Genomic DNA, 21,819 nt, shown 5'->3' on the forward strand with positions numbered 1-21,819 from the left:
AAACCTTATTAATTAGCTTTAAATCAGTTTGTTTGCTGTGTTTATAATTATTTGTTTTTTCTAAACTCAAATCAAACACACAATATATTTAGTTCTTTCAAATTCTATATGTTTCGACATACTTTATACTTATTCCCATATGGCTAGTAGGGATGACAATGGGCCAGGTATTGCTAATTCCATACCCAACCCTGCCCTCGGGTAATTACCCGTCGGGTATCGGGTATACCCGTTAGTTTGTTAAAAAAGCATGATAGGATTTTCAAGATATTGTTTTTAACATTATAATTATCATATGTATTTTTTATTTATATATGAATTATTATAAATTAAATTATGACACATTATATACACATAAACGTTTTCAAAAATAAAATAATATCACTATATTTTGTATGTAACTTTATGTATAAACTTGATAACATATAAAATATCAATAATATTTCTTAAACACACATGCTAAATAAAAATAATAAATTTTATTTTGTATAATGAACCTACAAAAATGAAGTGTTATTAGGCAAAGGTTAAGGAAAAATAAATTTAATAGTTAAATTTTTTTGGGTATATAATTCAGGTATATAGTTCGGGTAAATAGGTATGTGGTTTCGGGTAATTGGGCCGGGTATCACCAAATCCCATACCCGGCCCGTACCCGCGAAAAAAATTCAAAATTAATCCCATACCCGGCCCATTGTCGGGCTTCGGGTACCCAACTCAGCCCAGCCCATAACTGTTATAAAAGCAGTTTAGGAAAAACTAGTTTGACACCCAACCCAACCTGTAGGTTTAGCACCACTTCTACTCTCATTTTTTGAAACCGGTTTATAACCCAAACAAATAGTAAAAAAAAACGAATTAAAACCGTTTCTTTGTCCCAAACCGATATGCAACCCGACCGAATTGGGTTGATATGTCTAGAGTTTCTTCTTTCAAGACTTTTGTATATAATCCGAACCCGTTTGGGATAAAACCTGATTTGTACACGACTACATGTAACTATGTAAGACTAGAGGTGCACAAAAAACCGAACCCAAAATAAAAACTCGGAACCAGTTTTTTAATACCCGGGTTTTTAATACCCGAACCCGTACCCGACCCTACCCGTAGCTTACGGATAGGGTATGCATTTCGGTGCTAAAACCCGAACCCGAACCGGACCCGATTTGTACCCGGTAATACCTGGAAACCCGAACCGGTTCCATACCTGGAGCCGGGTTTTTCCAATACCCGAAAGCGGGTATTTCAAATACCCGATATATACCTGAAAAATACCTTAAAAAACCTTTTAAAAAATCTATTCTATACCCGTAAAATACCTGGAAAAAAGCCCGAAAAAACCCACAAATAGGGTTTCTAGAATACCCGGTTCTATACCGACCCGAACCCGATGCATAAGGTATGGTTTTCAGAGACAATACCCGGACCTGAAACCGACCGATTTTTACTAATACCCAATTTTTCAATACCCAATCATACCCGAACCCAGTTCCATACCCGAACCCAATTATTTGAAAAACCCAATTTGTGCACTCTATGTAAGACTCTAAAAGCCTACTATCCAACTCCAAGCATTTGTATTGGGCAAAAGTGAAACAAAACACACTAAGCCCAATAATAACCAAGTGTAAGTGGCTACCTGACCTGAGATTTCTTCAATCAAATCGGATAATTTTATTATCACAACGAGTGGTGTTCTCGTCCTCTTCGGAATCAATAAAATATCTTCACTGTGACGCCAAATCACACACGCACATACATACACGTATATATATATATATATATATATATATATATAGCTCACCTACTATGATCCAGATCTTTTATTCCTCTTAATTTAACTCTATCAACAAATAACTGCTTATTCTGTTTTACATAATGACGGTTATGAGAGCTTTGCCGCCAACCACCTCTTCCGCCGTTTCCTCGTTCGCCGTTCCTCCGCTGCACCGCAGTCTCCGGCGAACTGTCGTTGTTAACGGTAATTCATTCACTAGTCCGGTTAATTATTTGATTTAGAGCTGGTTATGTTACGTGTTGAAACCCTAGGTATTTGTGTATTGTTGATTATTAGTCGAAGTGAGCTCTGGTTGAGTTAAATTGATTCGTTACTTGATTCGATTTCATTCAAGTGTGATTTAACTTAGAGGCTGCGAATAGAAAGTTTCGGTTATGTTTTGTTTAATAAATGGACATGAACAAGGACTTTCGTTCTGTGAACGTCCGATAATGTGTTCGTTTACGTCCGTTAATGTTTGTTTGTTCATTAAATGCTTTTAATATTTTTAATGATTTGTTTCATCTTATCATATAGAATTAAGCAATGTGTATTGAATACTGTGGCAGATATAACTATACTTGCATATAAGGTTGCACGTAGGAAGTTCGTTTATATTCGTTCGTTTAATAGACGAATGGACATGAACAAGGACTTTCGTTTTGTGAACGTCCGATAATGTGTTCGTTAATGTCTGTTAATGTTTGTTTGTTCATTAAATGTTTTTAATGACTTGTTTCGTCTTATCATATAGAATTAAGCAACGTGTATTGGTGATTTAAGGGAAATTTGTGTGTTTGTTAATTGTTAGTCGAATTGCGCTCTCGTAGAATTGAATTGACTCGTTACTTGATTTAAGGCAGATGATGCGCATACTGGAATTTGATTTATGTTCGTCCGTTTAATAAACGAAGACTTTCGTTTTGTGAACGTCCGGTAATGTGTTTGTTTACGTCGGTTAATGTTTGTTCATTTAATGTTTTTTAATGACGTTTTTCATCTTACCATATAGAATTAAGCAATGTGAATTGGTGATTAAATGAGAATTTGTGTGTTTGTTAGTCGAATTGCGGTCTCGTGGAGTTAAGTTGATTTGATGTCATTGAAGTGATTTAACGCAGATGATGCTCATGCTAGTGGTATGTTTATTGAATACTGTGGCAGATATAACTATACTTGCTTATAAGGTTGCAAATAGGAAGTTGGTTTATGTTCGTTCGTGCGTTTAATAAATGAACTGACATGAACAAGGACTTTTGTTCAGTTAACTGAATGAGCAGACATGAACAGATGCCTTGTTCGTTCAGTTTTGTTTGAGTGTTAGATAATGTGTTCATTTACGTCAGTTAATGTTTGTTTGTGTTTGTTCATTAAATGTTTTTAACATAATGTGTTTGTTTACGTTCATTTATGTCTGAATGTTTGTTTTGTGTGATTAAAAATGAACGGACGTGAACAAGGACTTTTGTTCTGTGAACGTCCGATAATGTGTTCGTTTACGTTCGTTGATGTTTGTTTGTTCGTTAAATGTTTTTAATATTTTTTAATGACTTGTTTCATCTTATCATTTAGAATTAAGCAAGGTGTATTGGTGAGTTATTGAAAATTTGTGTGTTTGTTAGTTGAAATGTCGAATTGCGCTATCGTTGAGTTAAGTTGATTCGTTACTTGATTCGGTTTCATTGAAGTGATTTAACTCAGATGATGCTGATGCTAGTAGCATGTTTATTTAATACTGTGGCAGATATAACTATACTTGCTTATAAGGTTACTAATAGGAAGTTCGTTTATGTTTGCTCATTTAATAGATGAACGGACATGAACAGTTAGTCCGTTTATATCTTACGCCAAACATGCTCGCTCAATTGTGTTCGTGAACGTTCAATAATGTGTACGTCTGTTTATGTCTGTTAATGTTTGTTTGTTTGTTCATTAAATGTTTTTATTGACTTATTTCATCTTATCATATAGAATTATGCAAAACCATTAGCTATAAAACATAAATATATATAAGTGTATTATGTGATTAATTTATATGTATAAAATTAACACATATAAATGTTAAATAAAACACCAACACAAACTTGGTAGTCGGACCAACTGTTGACACTGACCAATCTTGGTTAGCTAAATCAAATAAAACATTGTTTGTGTTCATGTGTGTTTGTTTGCTTGTTTGTGTTCATGAACCATTCATGAACAAGTTCATTTCCTTAATGGGTGAACATGAACAGGATGTTTCGCTCGGTTAGTTGTTCCTGAACTGTTCGCTTGTCCAGTAATAGCTTAGTGGACGAACATGAACAAGACCCTGTTCAGTTCTGCAAACGTCTTCATTATGTTTGCATTCATTCCAATTTGTGCATATTAATGGCCTAATTTTGCTTGCTCACATACATGTTATATAATATATACCTTGAATAGTAACATAGTATTATCACTAAACAAAGGGAGGAGATTAGTATCTAATACCATTGAGCTCAAGTTAATTTGTATTGAAATTTTAGTTGAATTATATTGGTGGCAGTTTCTGTGTGGCTAAGATTATTGTTTCTTTGACAGCTTCAGCTGAACCATCTGATAAGTCTGTTGAAATTATGAGGAAATTCTCAGAGCAGTATGCCCGTAGATCTGGCACATACTTTTGTGTCGACAAAAGTGTTACTTCTGTGGTTATCAAGGTACTACTTGATTCGATTGTTTTCTCATGTGAGACCATGAAGGATTTCCTATATTAGACTTACAGTTAATTTTCTTCTATTGTTTCTGAGTGTTTACTTTTATATAAAACTAGAAGAGTTTTGAGTACCTTTACATTCTGAGTTTCTTTAGTACACTTCCTTTTTAATGTGCTGCTCTGCTTGCCTGCTTGAATAGATTGAAGCTTCTGATTAACTAATTACAACTTAAGTTATTTCATGAAGACAAAGAGTTGAACAATTAAATGTATTTTTTTTTTGTAAATGAGAGTTTCCTACTTTTATTGATATCACTGTGGATGCCTGCCAAAATGTTCATTTGGGAATAATTTCCAATACTTATCTGATTAGTGATTATGGATCTATACATTAAGAAATCCCTAGACTAATCAATTTAAGATTTTGTGACTTCATTCCCTTTTAAAGAGATAAGACCTACCTTCACACACACACACACACATTTAGTATAAATGTTCGAATAAGTTTGATGATATCCCTGCTAGTTTTTCGAATTTCTATGGAAGTGATATATTCTGTTTAACTATGATTAGAAGCATATAATAAATCCCCCAAATTTACATCACATATGAGGCGAAACAGTCATAATAAAAGTCTTTCTTGAGTTACTCAGCCTAGCCTTAAAGAGTGACCCAAATAAACTATAAAATCGGTGACAATCCATTTAGTGTAGAAAGTTAGTAATGCTTCTCCACATTATCTATCTAATCTCATGATCTTTGCTGTTTTTGTGTGTTGAGATCTCTTCTGCAATGTTAACTTTGGCCTCTGCTCTATGATACACACATCTCTTTGGAAACAACCAACAATTTTGATGCTTGGAATAAAACAAGTTTTTTTTCTTGCCTGGAGCCATGTATTATTTATTAAAACATTTTCTCAATTCTCATAGTATCTAATTCAAACTACATGTAGTATAAGTCAACAAGCATATGTATTCCAATTTTAGGTTTTCAAGTAGTCTCTATGTCCATTGCAGCTTCAAACTGAAATATGTCTTTAAGGTAAGAATGCATAAAGTTAAAATGCGCTTTGAGATTAGTTGACTCTATACAGACGCCTGACCCTTAGGTGAGCACCTTAACCTTATTGCCTAGACATGACATTTGGTGTACTCATTTAGTTTTGCAACGTGGCAGTTTTTATCAATACGACAAGTATAAACCACAAGGACCAGTAGCTGCTATTCTGCTAATACAAAGTATATAGTTTCTTTGGTGTACACAGGCCTAAACTGCTATGTCTATTGCTTATGTGTATCTATATTACTCATTTTAAATCTCTATTCAAGTGTGTGTGAAGTTTTTGGCCTCAACGTATTAGGCTCATGATTACTTGTTTTATACGGTAAAGTTGAAGCTTTTGGATTTACTCTTTACTGTGGACACAGGGATTAGCCGACCACAAAGATTCATTGGGCGCACCACTTTGTCCCTGCAGGTGTGTTATGTTTCTTGCTCATTTACCACATAAAAATGTCTTGTCTCAGAAAAAGTCAGATAATATGTGATTCGGTATGTAAACAGGCATTATGATGACAAAGCAGCTGAGGCAACGCAAGGCTTTTGGAATTGCCCTTGTGTCCCCATGAGAGAAAGGTATCCGCCATTGTTTTTGCCACATAAACGTTTAATTAAATGTTCGATTTTAGTTTGTTTACAACCTTAACAAGACATTAAATATTGACATCTTATATCTCAGAAAAGAGTGCCACTGCATGCTTTTCCTCACTCCGGATAATGATTTTGCTGGCACGGAGCAGGTAATGCGAACCCATATTTTTAGTAAATATAGAATTTAAGAAAGCCAACAGTTTCAATTAAATAGTGTTATTAACCTATTATTGAAATTGCTCGATTCTAACTGCATAACCTTTCATTGAACAAATGCAGGTGATTTCAATGGAAGAAATCAAAGAATCAACCGCCTTACAATAAACTAACAAAAATAAAATGAAACCACTATCAAAACTAGAAATATGTAACCGACACGTGTACGTTGGTTTTAGAATAGCATGATGATTAATTAAACATCATGTAATTTGCTAATGTCATGTTTGCATGATGATTAATTAAATCACTTCCCAAATTCATGTAATAGTGTTATTAACCTATTATTGAAATTGCTCGATTCTAACTGCATAACCTTTCATTGAACAAATGCAGGTGATTTCAATGGAAGAAATCAAAGAATCAACCGCCAATATGTAGTTTAGGTGCACCCTTCTTTTTGGTACACAAATACTGATTACATATTTACAGTACATGTATAACTTTTACATGCTCATATAACATCACTTTTGGTGTACTGTGTTTCCCGCCATCGCATTAACATGCCTTACAATAAACTAACAAAAATAAAATGAAACCACTATCAAAACTAGAAATATGTAACCGACACGTGTACGTTGGTTTTAGAATAGCATGATGATTAATTAAACATCATGTAATTTGCTAATGTCATGTTTGCATGATGATTAATTAAATCACTTCCCAAATTCACATAAACAGTTCTTAAACTTTAATAACTATATTGCATTCATAAGGATGAAACTTTTGCAAGCAAACAACTGAATTCCAAATGACAAGAACAAGACCAATTTATTCTAGAATTTTAATAACTATAGATATTTTATTAATTTCCTTATCTAGCTAGGAAACTAATAAAAAATGGTCTTCAAGGGCACATTGGTCTACCAGCCTGAGTCTTCATGTCTGCGTAGCACGAGCCGCATATCTCTTTGTTTCCATAGTGACCGGGTGGAACACAGTTGCATCGGTTACAGCACACCATGCAGTCGCGGTGGCATCTGTCTTGGTTCGAATGTAACTCACACCTTAATCCACATGATGAGAAACACCCTGCAACCGCATGATTATGAAATGATTAAATATAATTTTTGTCATTTAAGAATTAAAATGATGTTATTACCTTTAGAGTTTGATGGTGGGCTTGGAGGGTTAATGTCTTGTTGACTGTAGCATGGTGGCTTAGATGGAGTGGGAGATGGAGTGACTGTTGGTGGATAAGCAGGCGGTGGGGTTCCAACGGGCGGTGTTGAATTAGCAGGTGGTGGACATGAGTTGGGTGGTTTAGGAGTGGGTGCTGGTGGACTAGCTGGTGGTGGGGTTCCAACGGGTGGTGGAGATGGAGTTGTGGGGGTGCAAGGTGGTGTTGGTGGAGCATTGGGCGGTGGTGGATAAGTGTTTGGAGGCTGTGGAAATGGAGGAGTTGTAGGTGCAAATGGTGGGGCGCCTCCGGGTCCTCTGCCGGGTGGTGTAGGTACGATTGTTGGTGGACTAGCAGGTGGTGGAGTCGATGGTGGTGTTATATTAGATGGTGTAGGTGCGATTGGTGGGCCACAACCTGGTGGAGGGGGTGAATTAGGTGTTGGTGTCGGTGGACTTGTTGGTGCCGGTTTGGGTGTCGGGGGATTCGGTGTTGGTATGGGTGTCGGGGGACTTGTTGGAGCCGGTTTGGGGGTTGGTGGACTCGTTGGAGTCGGTATGGGGGTCGGGGGACTTGTTGGACTCGGTATGGGTGTCGGTGGACTTGTTGGAGTCGGGGGACTATTTGGAGCCGGTTTGGGGGTCGGGGGGCTTGTTGGTGTTGGTGGTGGTGTGGAGGGGCTTGCTGGTGTTGGTGGAGTCGATGGGGGTATGCATGGTTTTGTTGGAGCCGGTGGAGGTGTGGAGGGTGTTGTTGGTGTCAGAGGAGTAGATGGAGGAGTCGACGGGGGCGTGCAGGGTGTTGTTGGTGTCGGAGGAGGAGTAGATGTAGGAGTCGACGGGGGCGTGTAGGGAGTTGGTGCGGGTGGGGGCGTGGAGGGAGTTGATGGAGCCGGTGGGGGTGTGTGGGGAGTTGATGGAGTCGGAGGGGGTGTGGAGGGACTTGGTGTTGGTGGTGGTGTAGAGGGACTTGTTGGTGACGGTGGGGGCGTGGACGGAGTTGTAGGAGTCGGTGTGGGTGGCGGAGAATACGTTGGAGGTGCTGGTGTGGGTGGTGGATATGTTGGAGTTATTCCTGGTGGTGGTGATGGGTTAGGAGATGATGGAGGTGTGGGGGGACATGTTGAATTCGCAACCGGAACACTGGTGGTGGGTGGTGGTGGTGGTGGTGGGATGGGTATGTAAATTTGTGAGGCAATGCTACCATGCAACACACAAGTTGTAACCAAAACAAGAACAGCTAAAACAAATGTAGGAGACTTCATGGCAAGTGAAACTGTGAGTTCACTTGATGGTGAATGAGTTAAGGTGGTGGTGTTTATATAACAAGAAGGGGAGGGGTAAATTGCATTCACCTCATTTACTATATTGTTATAAATGGTAAAAAGTAAAAACTTTTTAAAAAGTTAACAAATGTCATGCTTTTTACTTATACACTTTTGCATAATCATATGGTTGGTTACAAGAGATGTTATTAAGTACTATAAAAATTGTTACTCATTAACAATAACAAAATGTTATTAGTAAATAGTTGTGTTAGCAGTCCTGAGCAATGAGCATAAGATAAAGCTAGAAATATCAATGGTAATCGACTAATCGTACGAAAGAGTCTCAAAGTGTTTCGAGAATCACTCTTTGAAGACCAAGTTTGTCACATACATATATGATTGTATAGACATATTCTATGTATAAAATGCATGTGATTTATTTAGTAGCAAGTAAAAGAAAAACAGTAGTAGTACGAGGCTTAGAGATAGTTGAGGATAGGTATCCAAGCTTCACCTGTTTTAGGTTATTCTATCGGTTATTCGAATTATGATGTTTCAAATGCGACTAATTCGAATTCAAAACACCCGTTTAAATTCGAAAATTCAAATTCGGTTAGAATTGGGGACGGCATGATCAAACTGAATTATGAGAAAAATAAATTAATTTAATAATATATATGTATTTGTCTATATACAATACTAAAATAAAAGGTCGAATATTTGAGTCAGATTAATTCGAAAATCACTCATTTGAAGGTAATTTGGTCCATTTGGATACTAAAGTACTAAACCAAATACCCAATTCAATATTTTTGAATCCAATTCAATTCAAATAATCAATTGAAGAAGGATTAGGTGAATAGCTAAAGTAAAAGGATCATAATGTGTATGAGCCCATCATGTACCCAAGCCCAAATGGTGATACCTCTGCAATTATTAACCAAAATAAAAGAAAAAAGATTTTATCCATATAACTATATTGATAGAGACATCGCACATGGTTTTTACAAAGCACATGCACAATATGCATGTGGCATACACATCTCATTCTGTGTTTCCTCTAATTCTACTGAGTATGGGACTATGAACAAAATGAAAAAGCAATCTTCCATAGTAATCATATATAACATTTAATGTTATATGAAGATTTTGAAAATGTTGGTGTGTCAATGTGACAACCATCTATGTCATGTGTTAGATAGGAAGTGTCGACGTGAATATCGTAAAACCAGTCTTTAAAATCAAATCGAAGAGTTAATTCGTATTGTAATACGTTTATTAAAATATTTTATATTAAAATAATGAAGAGGTTGATGCAAATACATGATTCTTTATATCAAAATTAAAAACCTAAATAATTTATTTGTCAAAATTCTGCATGAATAGAACTGATCATAACTTCCCATATGTTTGGATGAATGACAAGTGAAACAAGAAAATTTCTATCTCATATAAAAGATTTCTATTTGACAAAGTTAAGTGTCATGTCAAACCTCATAATCATAATGGGATAAAGTGTATTGTTGAGTCATTAAATTTGCTATATTTGTTAAGAAATGCTGTTATTAGTTTATTTCACACTTTTTCTATCATGTTTGTATTTTATTAAAAGATATTCTTTGTTTTGTTTTCTTGTAATTATTATAATTGTATCTTACTATAAGTTTAAATAAGGGTTGGTAATATGAAAAAATTTATAAAGATTTTCATTAGTTTTCTTTTATTGTTTTAGAACCTAGAGTACTTTACTTACATATTGATTTTCTTATCTAGTCATCAACACCCTCTATTTTCATCGTCTACGTTGCTCCTTTCTTACCGGGTATGCCTTGCATTTCCTTTCTCTCATATATTAATGCATTACCATTAATTGTGACAGTTATCAGCTACACTACACATTGCTCCAGCCGTAACCCATGTTGCATGTTGTCTTCTATTGCCACCAATTTTTTCATGTCACGTTGTCGTTTTCTTCTTTGTGTTATGACGTTGTTTATATCACCTTCTTCTGTTGTCCCTGACTAGCGGCGTAGACCTAGGTTAGGCTTAGTTAGGGTGTGTTAATAGGGGTTGGGGCACCCATTCAAATTTGCCAACACTTTTTTTTTTAAATGCAAACTACAAAATATAAACCCCCATTTACTGAGAATCCAAAATGACTCAAATTCACACTCTTTCTAGTAGTTAATGAAGTATGGCTTCCCTTACTTACACTTTTTGACTTAGTACAAGTTATAAAAGTAAGACATTTTTGAGTAAACAAGTGTAAAGAGTTTAAGTTTATTATTAGTAACAGAAAATGTGTTTTCTCAAAGACATTTTAGGCTTCTGTATGTATGAATTTATGCAAATATACATGACCTAACTATATTAATGTTTCACTGTATAGGTAATAACTTCAATTAATTTCTTTTCAACGATAATTGTTAGTTATGATAATAAATGTATAACACATGAATCATAAACAGAAACACTCCTTGTTATTAGAACACATTTATTAACTAATTCATGTTATCTTATGTGTTTACCAATCCATTTTAGACACATACATTTTTAAGTTAATTCGCGTCATATAATTATGTAACCCTCAAAATGTGCCCCAACCAAAGCCTCCATGCGTCATCACACGTTACATGTTTAAATACGATTTTTTTTTCGTAATTGTATTCAACTTGGTCACCATACAACTTCACCAATATCAAGGCCTACGTCTCGTTGGTCTTGGTTCTCGAATAAATTAAGTATGATGCATGAAATCAAGTGTTTGAAGCCAGGTTCATAAGATTGTAAATTAACACGGGTAAAGAGTTATGAAGATGCGGATTTGTGACACAATCGATCGACCATAATATTCTCTCTGTCATTTTATTGAAAATTTTCTATGGGCTAAATGTATATAATTGGATAAAGATGAAGGCCGTTTATATAAATAATAAACTCAAGTTAAATTCACCAAATAATAAAGAAAACCCATCATCTTGTAAATACTTGTTCATATGTACTAGAAGTTGTAACATATAAATGGACCATGAATTTGAACAAAGATTTTGTTATTTTATATGCATTTGTATTTGATATTTATCACATAACTTAATATTTTTTTATCACATTCAAAATATTCACATTTAGCTTGTACACAACTATTGAGTATATAATGTTGATAGGCTTAATGTTTGATGATGTCACTTATTTATCTTTTCTTTGGTATTCGAGTAGAAAGAATAACTGTATAGTTAATTGGTTAGAGTGGTTGAAGAACCTATTTTATTCATGTAATTTTCTTGTTTTTTGCATGGTAGCATCTTGCTAGTCAGTACCTTATAAAATCTTTGTCAAAAAAAAAAGCAAAAGCCGAATAAACATTGGTACAAGTTATGAGTTGTGAGGTGCACGCGCTCGAGCAGACTACTTTAATTTCTAACACCAACGAACCATGTGGTTTAAGGGTGAAGCTCCGCATATGTTGTTGGCGTCACCTGGCCGTGGGGGGGGGGTGTGGAGTCGTTGATCCATCAGCTAGTGACGCCAATAACATGCCAAAAATCTATTACCATAATTCATAACTATTGGAACTTGCTTCTAATATATTTGGTATATGTGTTTAAAGATTGGGCCTAAATGGGCTGTAGTAGTTAAACTAGCCCGTAGGTTTGTATAGCGGTTCGGACTTTGAAGATGCAAATCGGTTTCCAAAACCAACCCGATATTTGTCTAAAACTGTTTCTAACCCAGACCGAATTGATTCGATAGGTTTGAACATTTTTCCACCTACACTTTGGTCACTGGTTTATAACTTGAGCTGGTGTTGGCCTGTCATGAACTAACCGGTCCAGTTTATCACCCGAACCGGCTTAGACCCATTAACCGATTTGTACACCTCTAGCTATTACATAATCAAATCTTATCATATATGATTCAGCCCAAATAATACATCAAAATCTTTTAAGTCCTTCAATTAATCAAAATCTGAAAGACAAGCTTTGTGGGATGTATATTAATCATCCAATTCGGATTAATTAATTAAGTCTCAAGGATATATGAGTTATTGTGTTCAAATGCTTATAACATGTTACGGGTGGTGTTTAATTATATCTAACTGGCAAATGCATGTTAGCTAGGACATGTTCTTTTGTTACAAGTTGTAATATTATTCACTAAAACGTATTGCACTGGCCTGATGATATAATGATACGAGTTTCTTAAGTTTGAAGCGGTAATAAGTTAATAACCGCAACAGAATGTTATATACTATTAATTTACATGGCATATGTTTTGATAAACATGATATAATTTGTTAACTATGTGATGCTTAATGAAATTACTTCACAAATACACATAAACAGTTCTTGATATAGCAAATTAATTGTATTCATTAAACTACTCCTGGTTAGTAACAAGAGTTAGATAATTTTGCAACAGCAAGTTCAATAACACAAGACCAATTTATTTAAATAACTATGGATATATAAATTTTTTTATTAATTTCCTTATCTAGGAAACTAATAAAAGATGGTCTTCAAGGACACATTGGTCTACCAGCTTGAGTCTTCATGTCCGTGTAACACGAACCGCACATCAATTTGTTTCCATAGTGACCGGGTGGAACACAGTTGCATCGGTTACAACACGCCATGCATTCGCTGTGGCATATCTCTTGGCGAGCATGTAGCTCACACCTCAACTCACATGATGAGAAACATCCTACATATATATATATATATATACAACCATTACATAATTAGATAGAATTAATCTTGAAAGTTATGAATAATTTAATTACTAGAAGTAAATTAAATGATGTTTTAATTAATAATTACCTGATGGTGGGGGTGGAGATGGAGTGATTATTGGTGGATAAGCGGGTGGTGGAGCCGACGGTGGTGTTATATTATAAGGTGTGGGTGAGATTGGGGTTTTACAACCAGGTGTTGGAGTCGGTGTGGGTGTTGGGGGACTTGTTGGAGTCGGTGGAGGTGTGGAGGGGCTTGTTGGTGTCGGTGGAGGTGTGGAGGGGCTTGCTGGTGTTGGTGGAGTCGATGGGGGTGTGCATGGTCTTGTTGGAGCCGGTGGGGGTGTGTAGGGTGTTGTTGGTGTCGGAGGGGGGGTAGATAGAGTTGTTGGAGTCGATGGGGGTGTGCATGGTCTTGTTGGTGCCGGTGGGGGTGTGGAGGGACTTATTGGAGCCGGAGGGGGGCTTGTTGGTGCCGGTGGTGGCGTAGAGGGACTTTTTGGTGTCGGTGGGGGTGTGGATGGACTTGTAGGAGTCGATGGGGGCGTGTAGGGTGTTGGTGGTGCGGGAGGGGGTGTGCATGGTGTTGTTGGAGTCGGTGGGGTTGGGCTAGGAGGTGTCGGGGTGCATGATGGCGTACCCGGAGTGGTGTTGTTGGTAGGCAATGGAGCAATGGTGGGGGTGTGAATTTGTGAGGCAATGCTACCATGCAACACACAAGTTGTAACCAAGACAAGAACAGCTAAAACAAATGTAGGAGACTTCATGGCAAGTGAAATTGTGAATTCACTTGATGGTGAAATTGGATTCTGATGTGTATATTATATAACAAGAGGGGACGGGTAGATTGCATTTACTATATGGTAAATCTTAAAAAAAGTTTTAATAAATACCGTGTTTTTTTTTTTTTTACTTTTTATGTTATAAAGAGTAAAAAATAAGTTACTTATTCAACATTAATACGATACATTTAACTTGTTATACTTGTAATCGTAACTATATGGTAAAATATTTGGTTTTTATTGAAAAAAAAACCGATTAATGTAACTTAAAAGTTAAAACCAAAAGTTGGTATGTTTGAGTTTGTTTGTTTGCTTCTCGGGTTTGTATCGGGTTTCAGGTTTGATAAAGTGATTCTCGGTAAGTCCAAACTTAGTTTTATTACATTTGAAGTGTATGTGTGCATTGATAAAGATCAAGGTATAGATGTTTTTAGTTGGTCTAGCTCCTCTAATTAAGTATAGAGTTCCTACAATGATCATATTTTAATTTGAATGTGAAAAGATATCCATAATAATTGTTATTGTAGTGTTAAAAATAATGTGACGTGTCACTTTTAATTGCGGGTTAAGTCGGTGTTAGTAGTCCCGAGCATAAAACCAAGCTAGAAATATGAAAGATAATCATCAGAAAGAGTCGCAAAGCCTGAGTTTCGAGAACCACTCTTTGACGATCAAGTTTATCATATAGATATATGATTGTATAAAATTATTAACCAAAATAATAAAAGAAAAAAGATTTATGTATACTGATAGAGAGACATAACACATGGTTTTTGCAAAGCACATGCACAATATGCATATATGTGGCATATATACACATCTCATTCTGTGTTAATAAATTTCCTCTATATATTTCTACCAGAGTATGGGACTATGGACAGAAAAAAGTAATCTCCCATAGTAATCATCATATATCACATTTAATGTTATATAAAGATTTGAGAATGTTGGTGGGTCAAAGAATATATTTGTTGAAATCTTGTATATGAAGAAGAAGTTGATGAAAATACTATTGCTTCTTTAGATCAATATTAAGAAATATATATATTTTTTTATTCTTTTTTGTTGTTCAAAGTTCTATATGACAAGAACTAACCATAACTTTCCATTTGGATGAATGATAAGCTAAACAAGAATATTTCTATCAATCTAATATAATAGATTAGCTATTTGACAAAGCTATTGTAGTGTTATCTATGTCAAACCTCATAATCTTAACAGGACTAATTGTATTGTTGAGTAACTAAGTTTGATATAATTGTTGAGAAATTATGTTATTAGTTTGCGAATTTTCTATTATGCTTGAATCTTAATAGAATATATTCGTTTATTTTGTTTTCTTGTAATTATTATGGTTGTATATTATATAAGTCTAAATAAGGATTGATATCATGAAAAAATTATAATGATTTTCGTTAATTTTTTGTTTATTGTATTAACACCTAAAGTCATCAACACCTCTATATACATTGTTCCTTTCTTACTGGATCTATCTTACATTTCCGTTGTCTTTTATTTTTGTTAGCAATGTATTACAGTCGATTGTGAAAGTTGTTTGCTATGTATGCTACAGTCATAACCCATGTTGCATGTCGGCTTGTATTTCCTCCGACTTTTTCATGTCTCATTGTCGTTTTCTTCTTTGTGTTATAATGTTGTCTATATCACCTCTTGTTGTTCTCGACTACCGGTTAGGCTTAGTTCGGATCCCATTCAAATTTATCCCACATTTTTTTTTAAAAAAGAATATAAAGTATAAAAAAAATAGCCCCCCATTTGATATTCCAACATGCCTTAACTCTCAATGAAGTATGGGTTCTCCTGCTTATACTTTTTGACTTATGTACATGTTATTAAATTGTATACTTATTTGGGTAAGAGAAAATGTGTTCTCTCAAAAGACATTCAAGCTTCTGTATGTATTTATTTATGCAAATATATATTGACCTAATTAACTATATTAGTATATCATTGTTTAGGTAATATGAGTTATGAGTGATGAAGAATAAAATGTGTACACTTTTTGCTTAAGATATGAATAAAAATGTGCTTATAATGTGTGTAAAATATTGTATTTGTGACACCATCGACCATAAATATCAAATAATTACACTAAAAACCATTGCATTTCAGTTAATCGAAATCTGAAAGTTTTGTCGGATATATATATATATATATATATATATATATATATATATATATATATATAAATTAAATTACACGTGCAATGTATACAGCCCGATCCTAATCGGTTCCTCGAGCTCGTTAAGTCAAATATTAATCATCCAATTCGGATTAATAAATTATAATTATACAATAACACAAAAAAAAATCAATTCTAATATCAAGTCTCAAGTATCATGCTATATTCACCAACCTGAACCGCGCCCGATCCGACCCGGCCCGACCCGCTTTACGCCACTTGCTCGCCTATCAAATCCAACCCGACAACCAAAAACGAAAGCCCTTGAAACAACAAGAAATAAAAATGAATCCCGTGGGTTGATAAAAGACTTCTCGTAGCTGCGGTCAAGAGTAAAAACGCGAGCGCGAGTTCTTTTCGGTATATCCGGTTCTTCTTCGTGGGGCCCACCGGGGCTTCTTGTTCCTTTAGTTTCCCGAGCATCTCGAGCCCGGAATCCGATAACCGTCTTTGAATCTTGTCTTCGTTAAAGCTCTTGGATTCCCGCTCTGCAAACGCTAGCAGGTCGGACTCCGAGGACCGACCCGTTTTCTTGGTGACGACCCACTTGTATGCGCTGCCGAGCTGGAACAGGCCCGAAACCATGGCGTTGAATTTGGTGACCGACATTGTGTTTTCGAAGAGTAGGTATGGCATTAGGAACGGGAATGCTTTTGGGGCCGGGAGGATGTTGAGGATCGACATGGTTACGGGGACGTAGCATATGACCCAAATGGGCAACTCGGCTTCGGGAATGAACATCGTTAGCGGGAGGATTACGCAGAAGAGTGTAAACGAGTAGAACGGGAGGATCAGCTTTCGCAAAAGGAAGAATAAGAAGATCAAGTTTGCCTTTTTCCATTTGGATATCTGCAATCATGATAAATAAATGGTTAAGAATGGAGATCAAATTAGTATAACACATCTACCACATAATGGGTCGGGTTTGGGTCAAAACTAGAGGTGTTCATGGGTCGGTTTTTGGCTCAAACCGAACCAAAAAGCCAAAAATTTGGTTTTTGGGTTTTTAAAAACCATTCGTTTCAGCTTTTTCGGTTTTCATAATGGGTTCAGTTCGGTTTCGGTTTTGCCATTTGGGAATTTAAATTTTTGGAGCAAACAAAGTTATTGGCCCAGAATAATGAATTTGGGCCTAAAACTTTTGGTTAGTTATTATCAATCGATTATTATATATTTGGGCCGAAAACTTTTTGTTAATTATTTTTTATTGATTAATATACATTTGATCTAAAATTTGTGCTGCACCATTTATTAATTTCTTAAATTATGTAACACTCAAAAATAAAAAATATAATTCACAAATTCAATAACAAAAGTCGGTTTTTTCGGTTTTACGGATTCGGATCGGTTATAAAAGTCAGTTCGGATTTTACGGGCTTGTTTCGGTTTTTCAGCTTTGGTATATGCAAAACCAAAACCGAACCGAAAATTTGGTTTTAGAAAATACTTAAAACCAAACCATCGGTTTTAGGTTGAGTTTGGTTAGTTCGGTTCTGTTATTTCGGTTACGGGTTGGCTATGTCGGTTTTATTCTTTCATCTAGTGATCTAACCCTTTGTAGGAAAAAGCATAACCGACAAATCGACCCGCTTATAAAATTAAATAAAACACCGAATAGAAACAAACCTTGGATTTAAGGATAGCGGGAAGGCAAAGTCTAAATAGTTGCATAGGACCCGAATGCCATCGATGTTGTTTCTTGTAAGCTTCATAAGACTCGGGCAACTCACAAAGGACTTTAACATCGTTTAAATAAACAAATTTCCACCCATTTAAATGGGCCCGAACCGCAATGTCCATATCTTCAACCGTTGTTCTTTCAAGCCAGCCACCAGATTCCTCCAAAGCCTTAATCCTCCAAACGCCAGCTGTCCCGTTGAACCCGAAGAAGCTGAGAAAGTGGCTGTTGACTTGCTGTTCAACCTCAAAATGGAAGCATAAATTGATGTTTAGTAGTCTTGTGAGTAAATTTTCGTCTTTGTTTACGAAAGACCACCGCGCTTGAACCAAACCCACGTCCGGTTTCCCCTGAAATTTAAAACCGACCAAAAAGTTAACAACTTTGATCATTCTTGGAGTGTTAGATGTAGAAATATAGGGTTAAAAGGTCAAAATGTAGGTCAAACGGGTGCTTTTCAACACACTTCTTTTAAACTTTACTTATTTGACTAGTTAAAGAAAAAATACTAACTCAAATGACTCATTTTTAACGGTTTGACCTTAACTAATAATTTTTATAGTGAGCTAAAATGGGTCGAGTTGGGTTGACCCGTTAACTCTTTTTGCTCATTTTTATTAAATATTAATGCTTAAATATGATCATTAAGATTACGTTATTACACTAATGATCTATTTTTTTTAATAAAATGATCAACGAGGGAACTTTCGACCCGTTTTTTCTTTTCATCAAAGTTTTTCTATCTGGCCCATTTTGAGATGAAATACTAACCCAATCGACCCGTTAGAGATAAAAATACTAACTTAATCGACTCATTTTTCAGTAAATGTAAGGGTTGCAAGATGTGATAAAAAATGGTTTGATAGAAGGTTAAAATGGGTCGACTTGGGTTGGCCCGTAAACTCTTTTTTTTGCTCATTTTTATTAAACAATTAGTGCTTAAACACGATGATTAAAACTGCATTATTTTGCTAATGATCTAATTTTTTGGAATAAAATAATCCGTGCGGTTGTATGTATTCAAAATCCATTTTAGGCAACTTTCAACCCGTTCTCTTTTTCATCAAGTCGGTTCATTTATAAAAAATGAGCCGAAATTGATGACCTTTTAACATTCTTGATCCACAAAAGAGGGACAAATAATGGGCTATTAATAGTAACAATGACGAGGTTGTTGGTACTACCTTAAAGTGAGGGACGGTGAGTTGAAGGAAATCAGGGTTCGGCTGGAAATCTGCATCCAAAATAGCAACGAATTCGTAATCTTTAACGTAATCACACGACATAGCCGAATGAAGGTTTCCCGCTTTGTAGCCGGTTCTTATGAATCTGTGTCGGTAGATTATGTTAACCCCTTTTTCCCTCCATGAATTCACTTCATTTCTGATCAGCATCTGCAAAAGTTCATCACTTGAATCATCCAAAACTTGAATCAAGATCCGGTCTTTCGGCCAATCCAGTTGACAAGCAGATGCAATTGATTGTTGGTACACCTGTAAATACACAAATCCCATAAAAATATTAGCATAAAGATCAAAACTTGTGCATTTTTTCATATAGTAATAATAATCTTTATTTTAATTCATTTAGTAATTACTACAACTCCCACAAATATATTAGCATAAAGATCAAAACTTGTGCATTTTTCATATGATAATAATAATAATAATAATAATAATAATAATTATTATTATTATAATATTTATTTTTAAATAATCCATTTAGTAACTATTACAACTCCCACAAATATATTAGCATAAAGATCAAAACTTGTGCATTTTTATATGGTAATAATAATAATATTTATTTTAAAATAATCCATTTAGTAACTATTACAACTCCCATAACTGTTCAAAAAAAAATTACAACACCCATAAATATATTAGCATAAAGATCAAAACTTGTGCAATTTTCTTATTTTCATATGGTAACAATAATCTTTATTTTAATTCATTTAGTAACTATTACAACTCCCACAAATATATTAGCATAAAGATCAAAACTTATGCATTTTTAATATGGTAATAATAATAATCTTTATTTTAAAATAATCCATTTAGTAACTACTACAACTCCCACAAATATATTAGCATAAAGATCAAAACTTGTGCATTTCTCATATGGTAATAATAATAATCTTTATTATAAAATAATCCAAACAAATCTAGTTTACTAAACAGGCCAAGATTAAATCTTTTATAATTCCTAAATTCCTAATTAAATAATCACTTAAAAAATCAACAACAAATTGCAATTAAAGTTATTAAACAAATAAACAAATTAGTAAATTATAGTAAATTACCTCTCTTTCATTACACATTGGGATCTGAACAAGAACCATGGGAAAACTATCACCATCTTCAACATCATAATCTCCACCGTCAACCGTCGGTTTAATCTTCTTAACCTTGATCCAAAAACACCCGAGCCCGAGCACAAACCGATCAAGCGATTGGATCATAAACAACACCACACAAAACTGAGACAACATCATAATAAATGGAGCCAAATATTCACCCCTAAATGATATCCACCCCATATAACACCAATGCATCAATCCCATCACATTTGTGTGATTAATCTCATGAATAAAATCCAAATTCAAATCCCATTTCTGATAATAAGCAATAAGTTCAACACACAAAGCAATAACAGAAACTGCAAGAAACACTCTTATGAATCTATATATTAATCTTTCTTTATACTGCACTTCATCTATATTATTATCTGGTAAAGCTATTCTTTTTTAACAGATAATAATGTTTTGGAACAACCCATTGCAACCCATGGAAAGAAACATAATATTCTGTGAGCTTTAAGCAAAAGTGTCCAAGAAAACTGTTTTGTGCTTGCAGTTTTCTGTTTTTCAAGAAACACAGATGTGTCTGAATCATTGAGTTCTACTAATGAGATGTTGCTTGATTTGTCAATGGTGACAAGCACAGAGCTTGGTGCCATGGTATTCAAGCAAAATCAACAATACCCAGATGGGAATTTGGGTGAATTTGGGTTAAAATATAAAAATCAAGAAAAAACTAGGGTTTTGGGAATTGGGTGTTCATGGAATTGAAGATATGGGTTTGATCTGGATCTTGGAATGGGAAATGGGTTTTTGGTTGTGAAGTGTGAGGTGGGATAATAAGATGTTTAATTGTGAAAGTGTATGTATGTGTGTGTGTATAAAATAATAATGATGTTATATGGTGGATGAATGTGACAAGGAAGGAGGTATCAAAAACTTGAGAATATTTGGTCAACATAAGATGTGCTGTAAACATAAGATGTGAGTAAATACACGTTTTTAGATTATTATTATGTTTTAAAACTTTTAATTAAAAAAATGCAAGGTTTTAGTGTTCTTTGAATCTGAGTTACTAATAATGTGCTAGAAGCTTCTTTTGGACTTACTTTTTGGTATACTGTTTTTATTAATTTTAATTATCAGATGTCGGTCTTAATTAACGAATTAGGTCTTATCTTTTAACGTATTTGTTCTCAGCTGGCTGCGAATAACGGAATTCTAACGTCGTTACTTGAGGTCGCCGGAAAAACATTTTTGACCGAAAAAGTCATAGTTTTTGTCGGAAAACGAAAGCAGGATGGTAAATTTTTAAAAACAAAATTTCTTGTTTCGACTCAAATCCAGTTTATCTTGAATCTGTTTTAACTCATTACCCAACCAACCCATTTTACTAAGCTTACTCCCAAGATTCTTAG

The 21,819-nt window shown here is 34.9% G+C and overlaps 1 protein-coding gene and 1 pseudogene across 2 annotated transcripts; one reads left to right on the forward strand and one right to left on the reverse strand.

Annotated features, from left to right (window-relative positions):
- The first annotated feature begins 1,672 nt into the window (after positions 1-1,672).
- LOC143556394 (ferredoxin-thioredoxin reductase catalytic chain, chloroplastic-like) lies at positions 1,673-6,801 on the forward strand. The gene is made up of 6 exons (XM_077045725.1): positions 1,673-1,981; positions 4,340-4,458; positions 5,885-5,934; positions 6,021-6,092; positions 6,196-6,256; positions 6,660-6,801. Exons 1-6 carry the CDS (start codon positions 1,879-1,881, stop codon positions 6,702-6,704), a joined length of 450 nt encoding a protein of 149 aa, XP_076901840.1. The 5' UTR covers positions 1,673-1,878; the 3' UTR covers positions 6,705-6,801.
- Positions 6,802-16,428: 9,627 nt separating this feature from the next.
- Positions 16,429-21,265, reverse strand: LOC143556395 (xyloglucan glycosyltransferase 4-like; annotated as a pseudogene). The gene is made up of 4 exons (XR_013139371.1): positions 20,405-21,265; positions 19,287-19,595; positions 18,051-18,452; positions 16,429-17,273 (listed from the first exon to the last, which is right to left on the reverse strand). The product of XR_013139371.1 is annotated as a xyloglucan glycosyltransferase 4-like (transcript).
- Between the last annotated feature and the right edge of the window lie 554 nt (positions 21,266-21,819).

Source organism: Bidens hawaiensis, unplaced genomic scaffold (genome assembly GCF_021521415.1).
Source record: "Bidens hawaiensis isolate Kalapana, Puna unplaced genomic scaffold, B.hawaiensis_p1.1 tig00018568_1, whole genome shotgun sequence".
Lineage (NCBI taxonomy): Eukaryota > Viridiplantae > Streptophyta > Magnoliopsida > Asterales > Asteraceae > Bidens > Bidens hawaiensis.

What these genes read in the sequence shown, in the direction of transcription:
- LOC143556394 (XM_077045725.1), top strand. Translation starts at nt 1,879, where the DNA reads ATGACGGTTATGAGAGCTTTGCCGCCAACCACCTCTTCCGCCGTTTCC. An exon ending in TTACTTCTGTGGTTATCAAG is followed by an intron (nt 4,459 to 5,884) that starts GTACTACTTGAT and finishes CTGTGGACACAG; the next exon opens with GGATTAGCCGACCACAAAGA. An exon ending in GCACCACTTTGTCCCTGCAG is followed by an intron (nt 5,935 to 6,020) that starts GTGTGTTATGTT and finishes GTATGTAAACAG; the next exon opens with GCATTATGATGACAAAGCAG.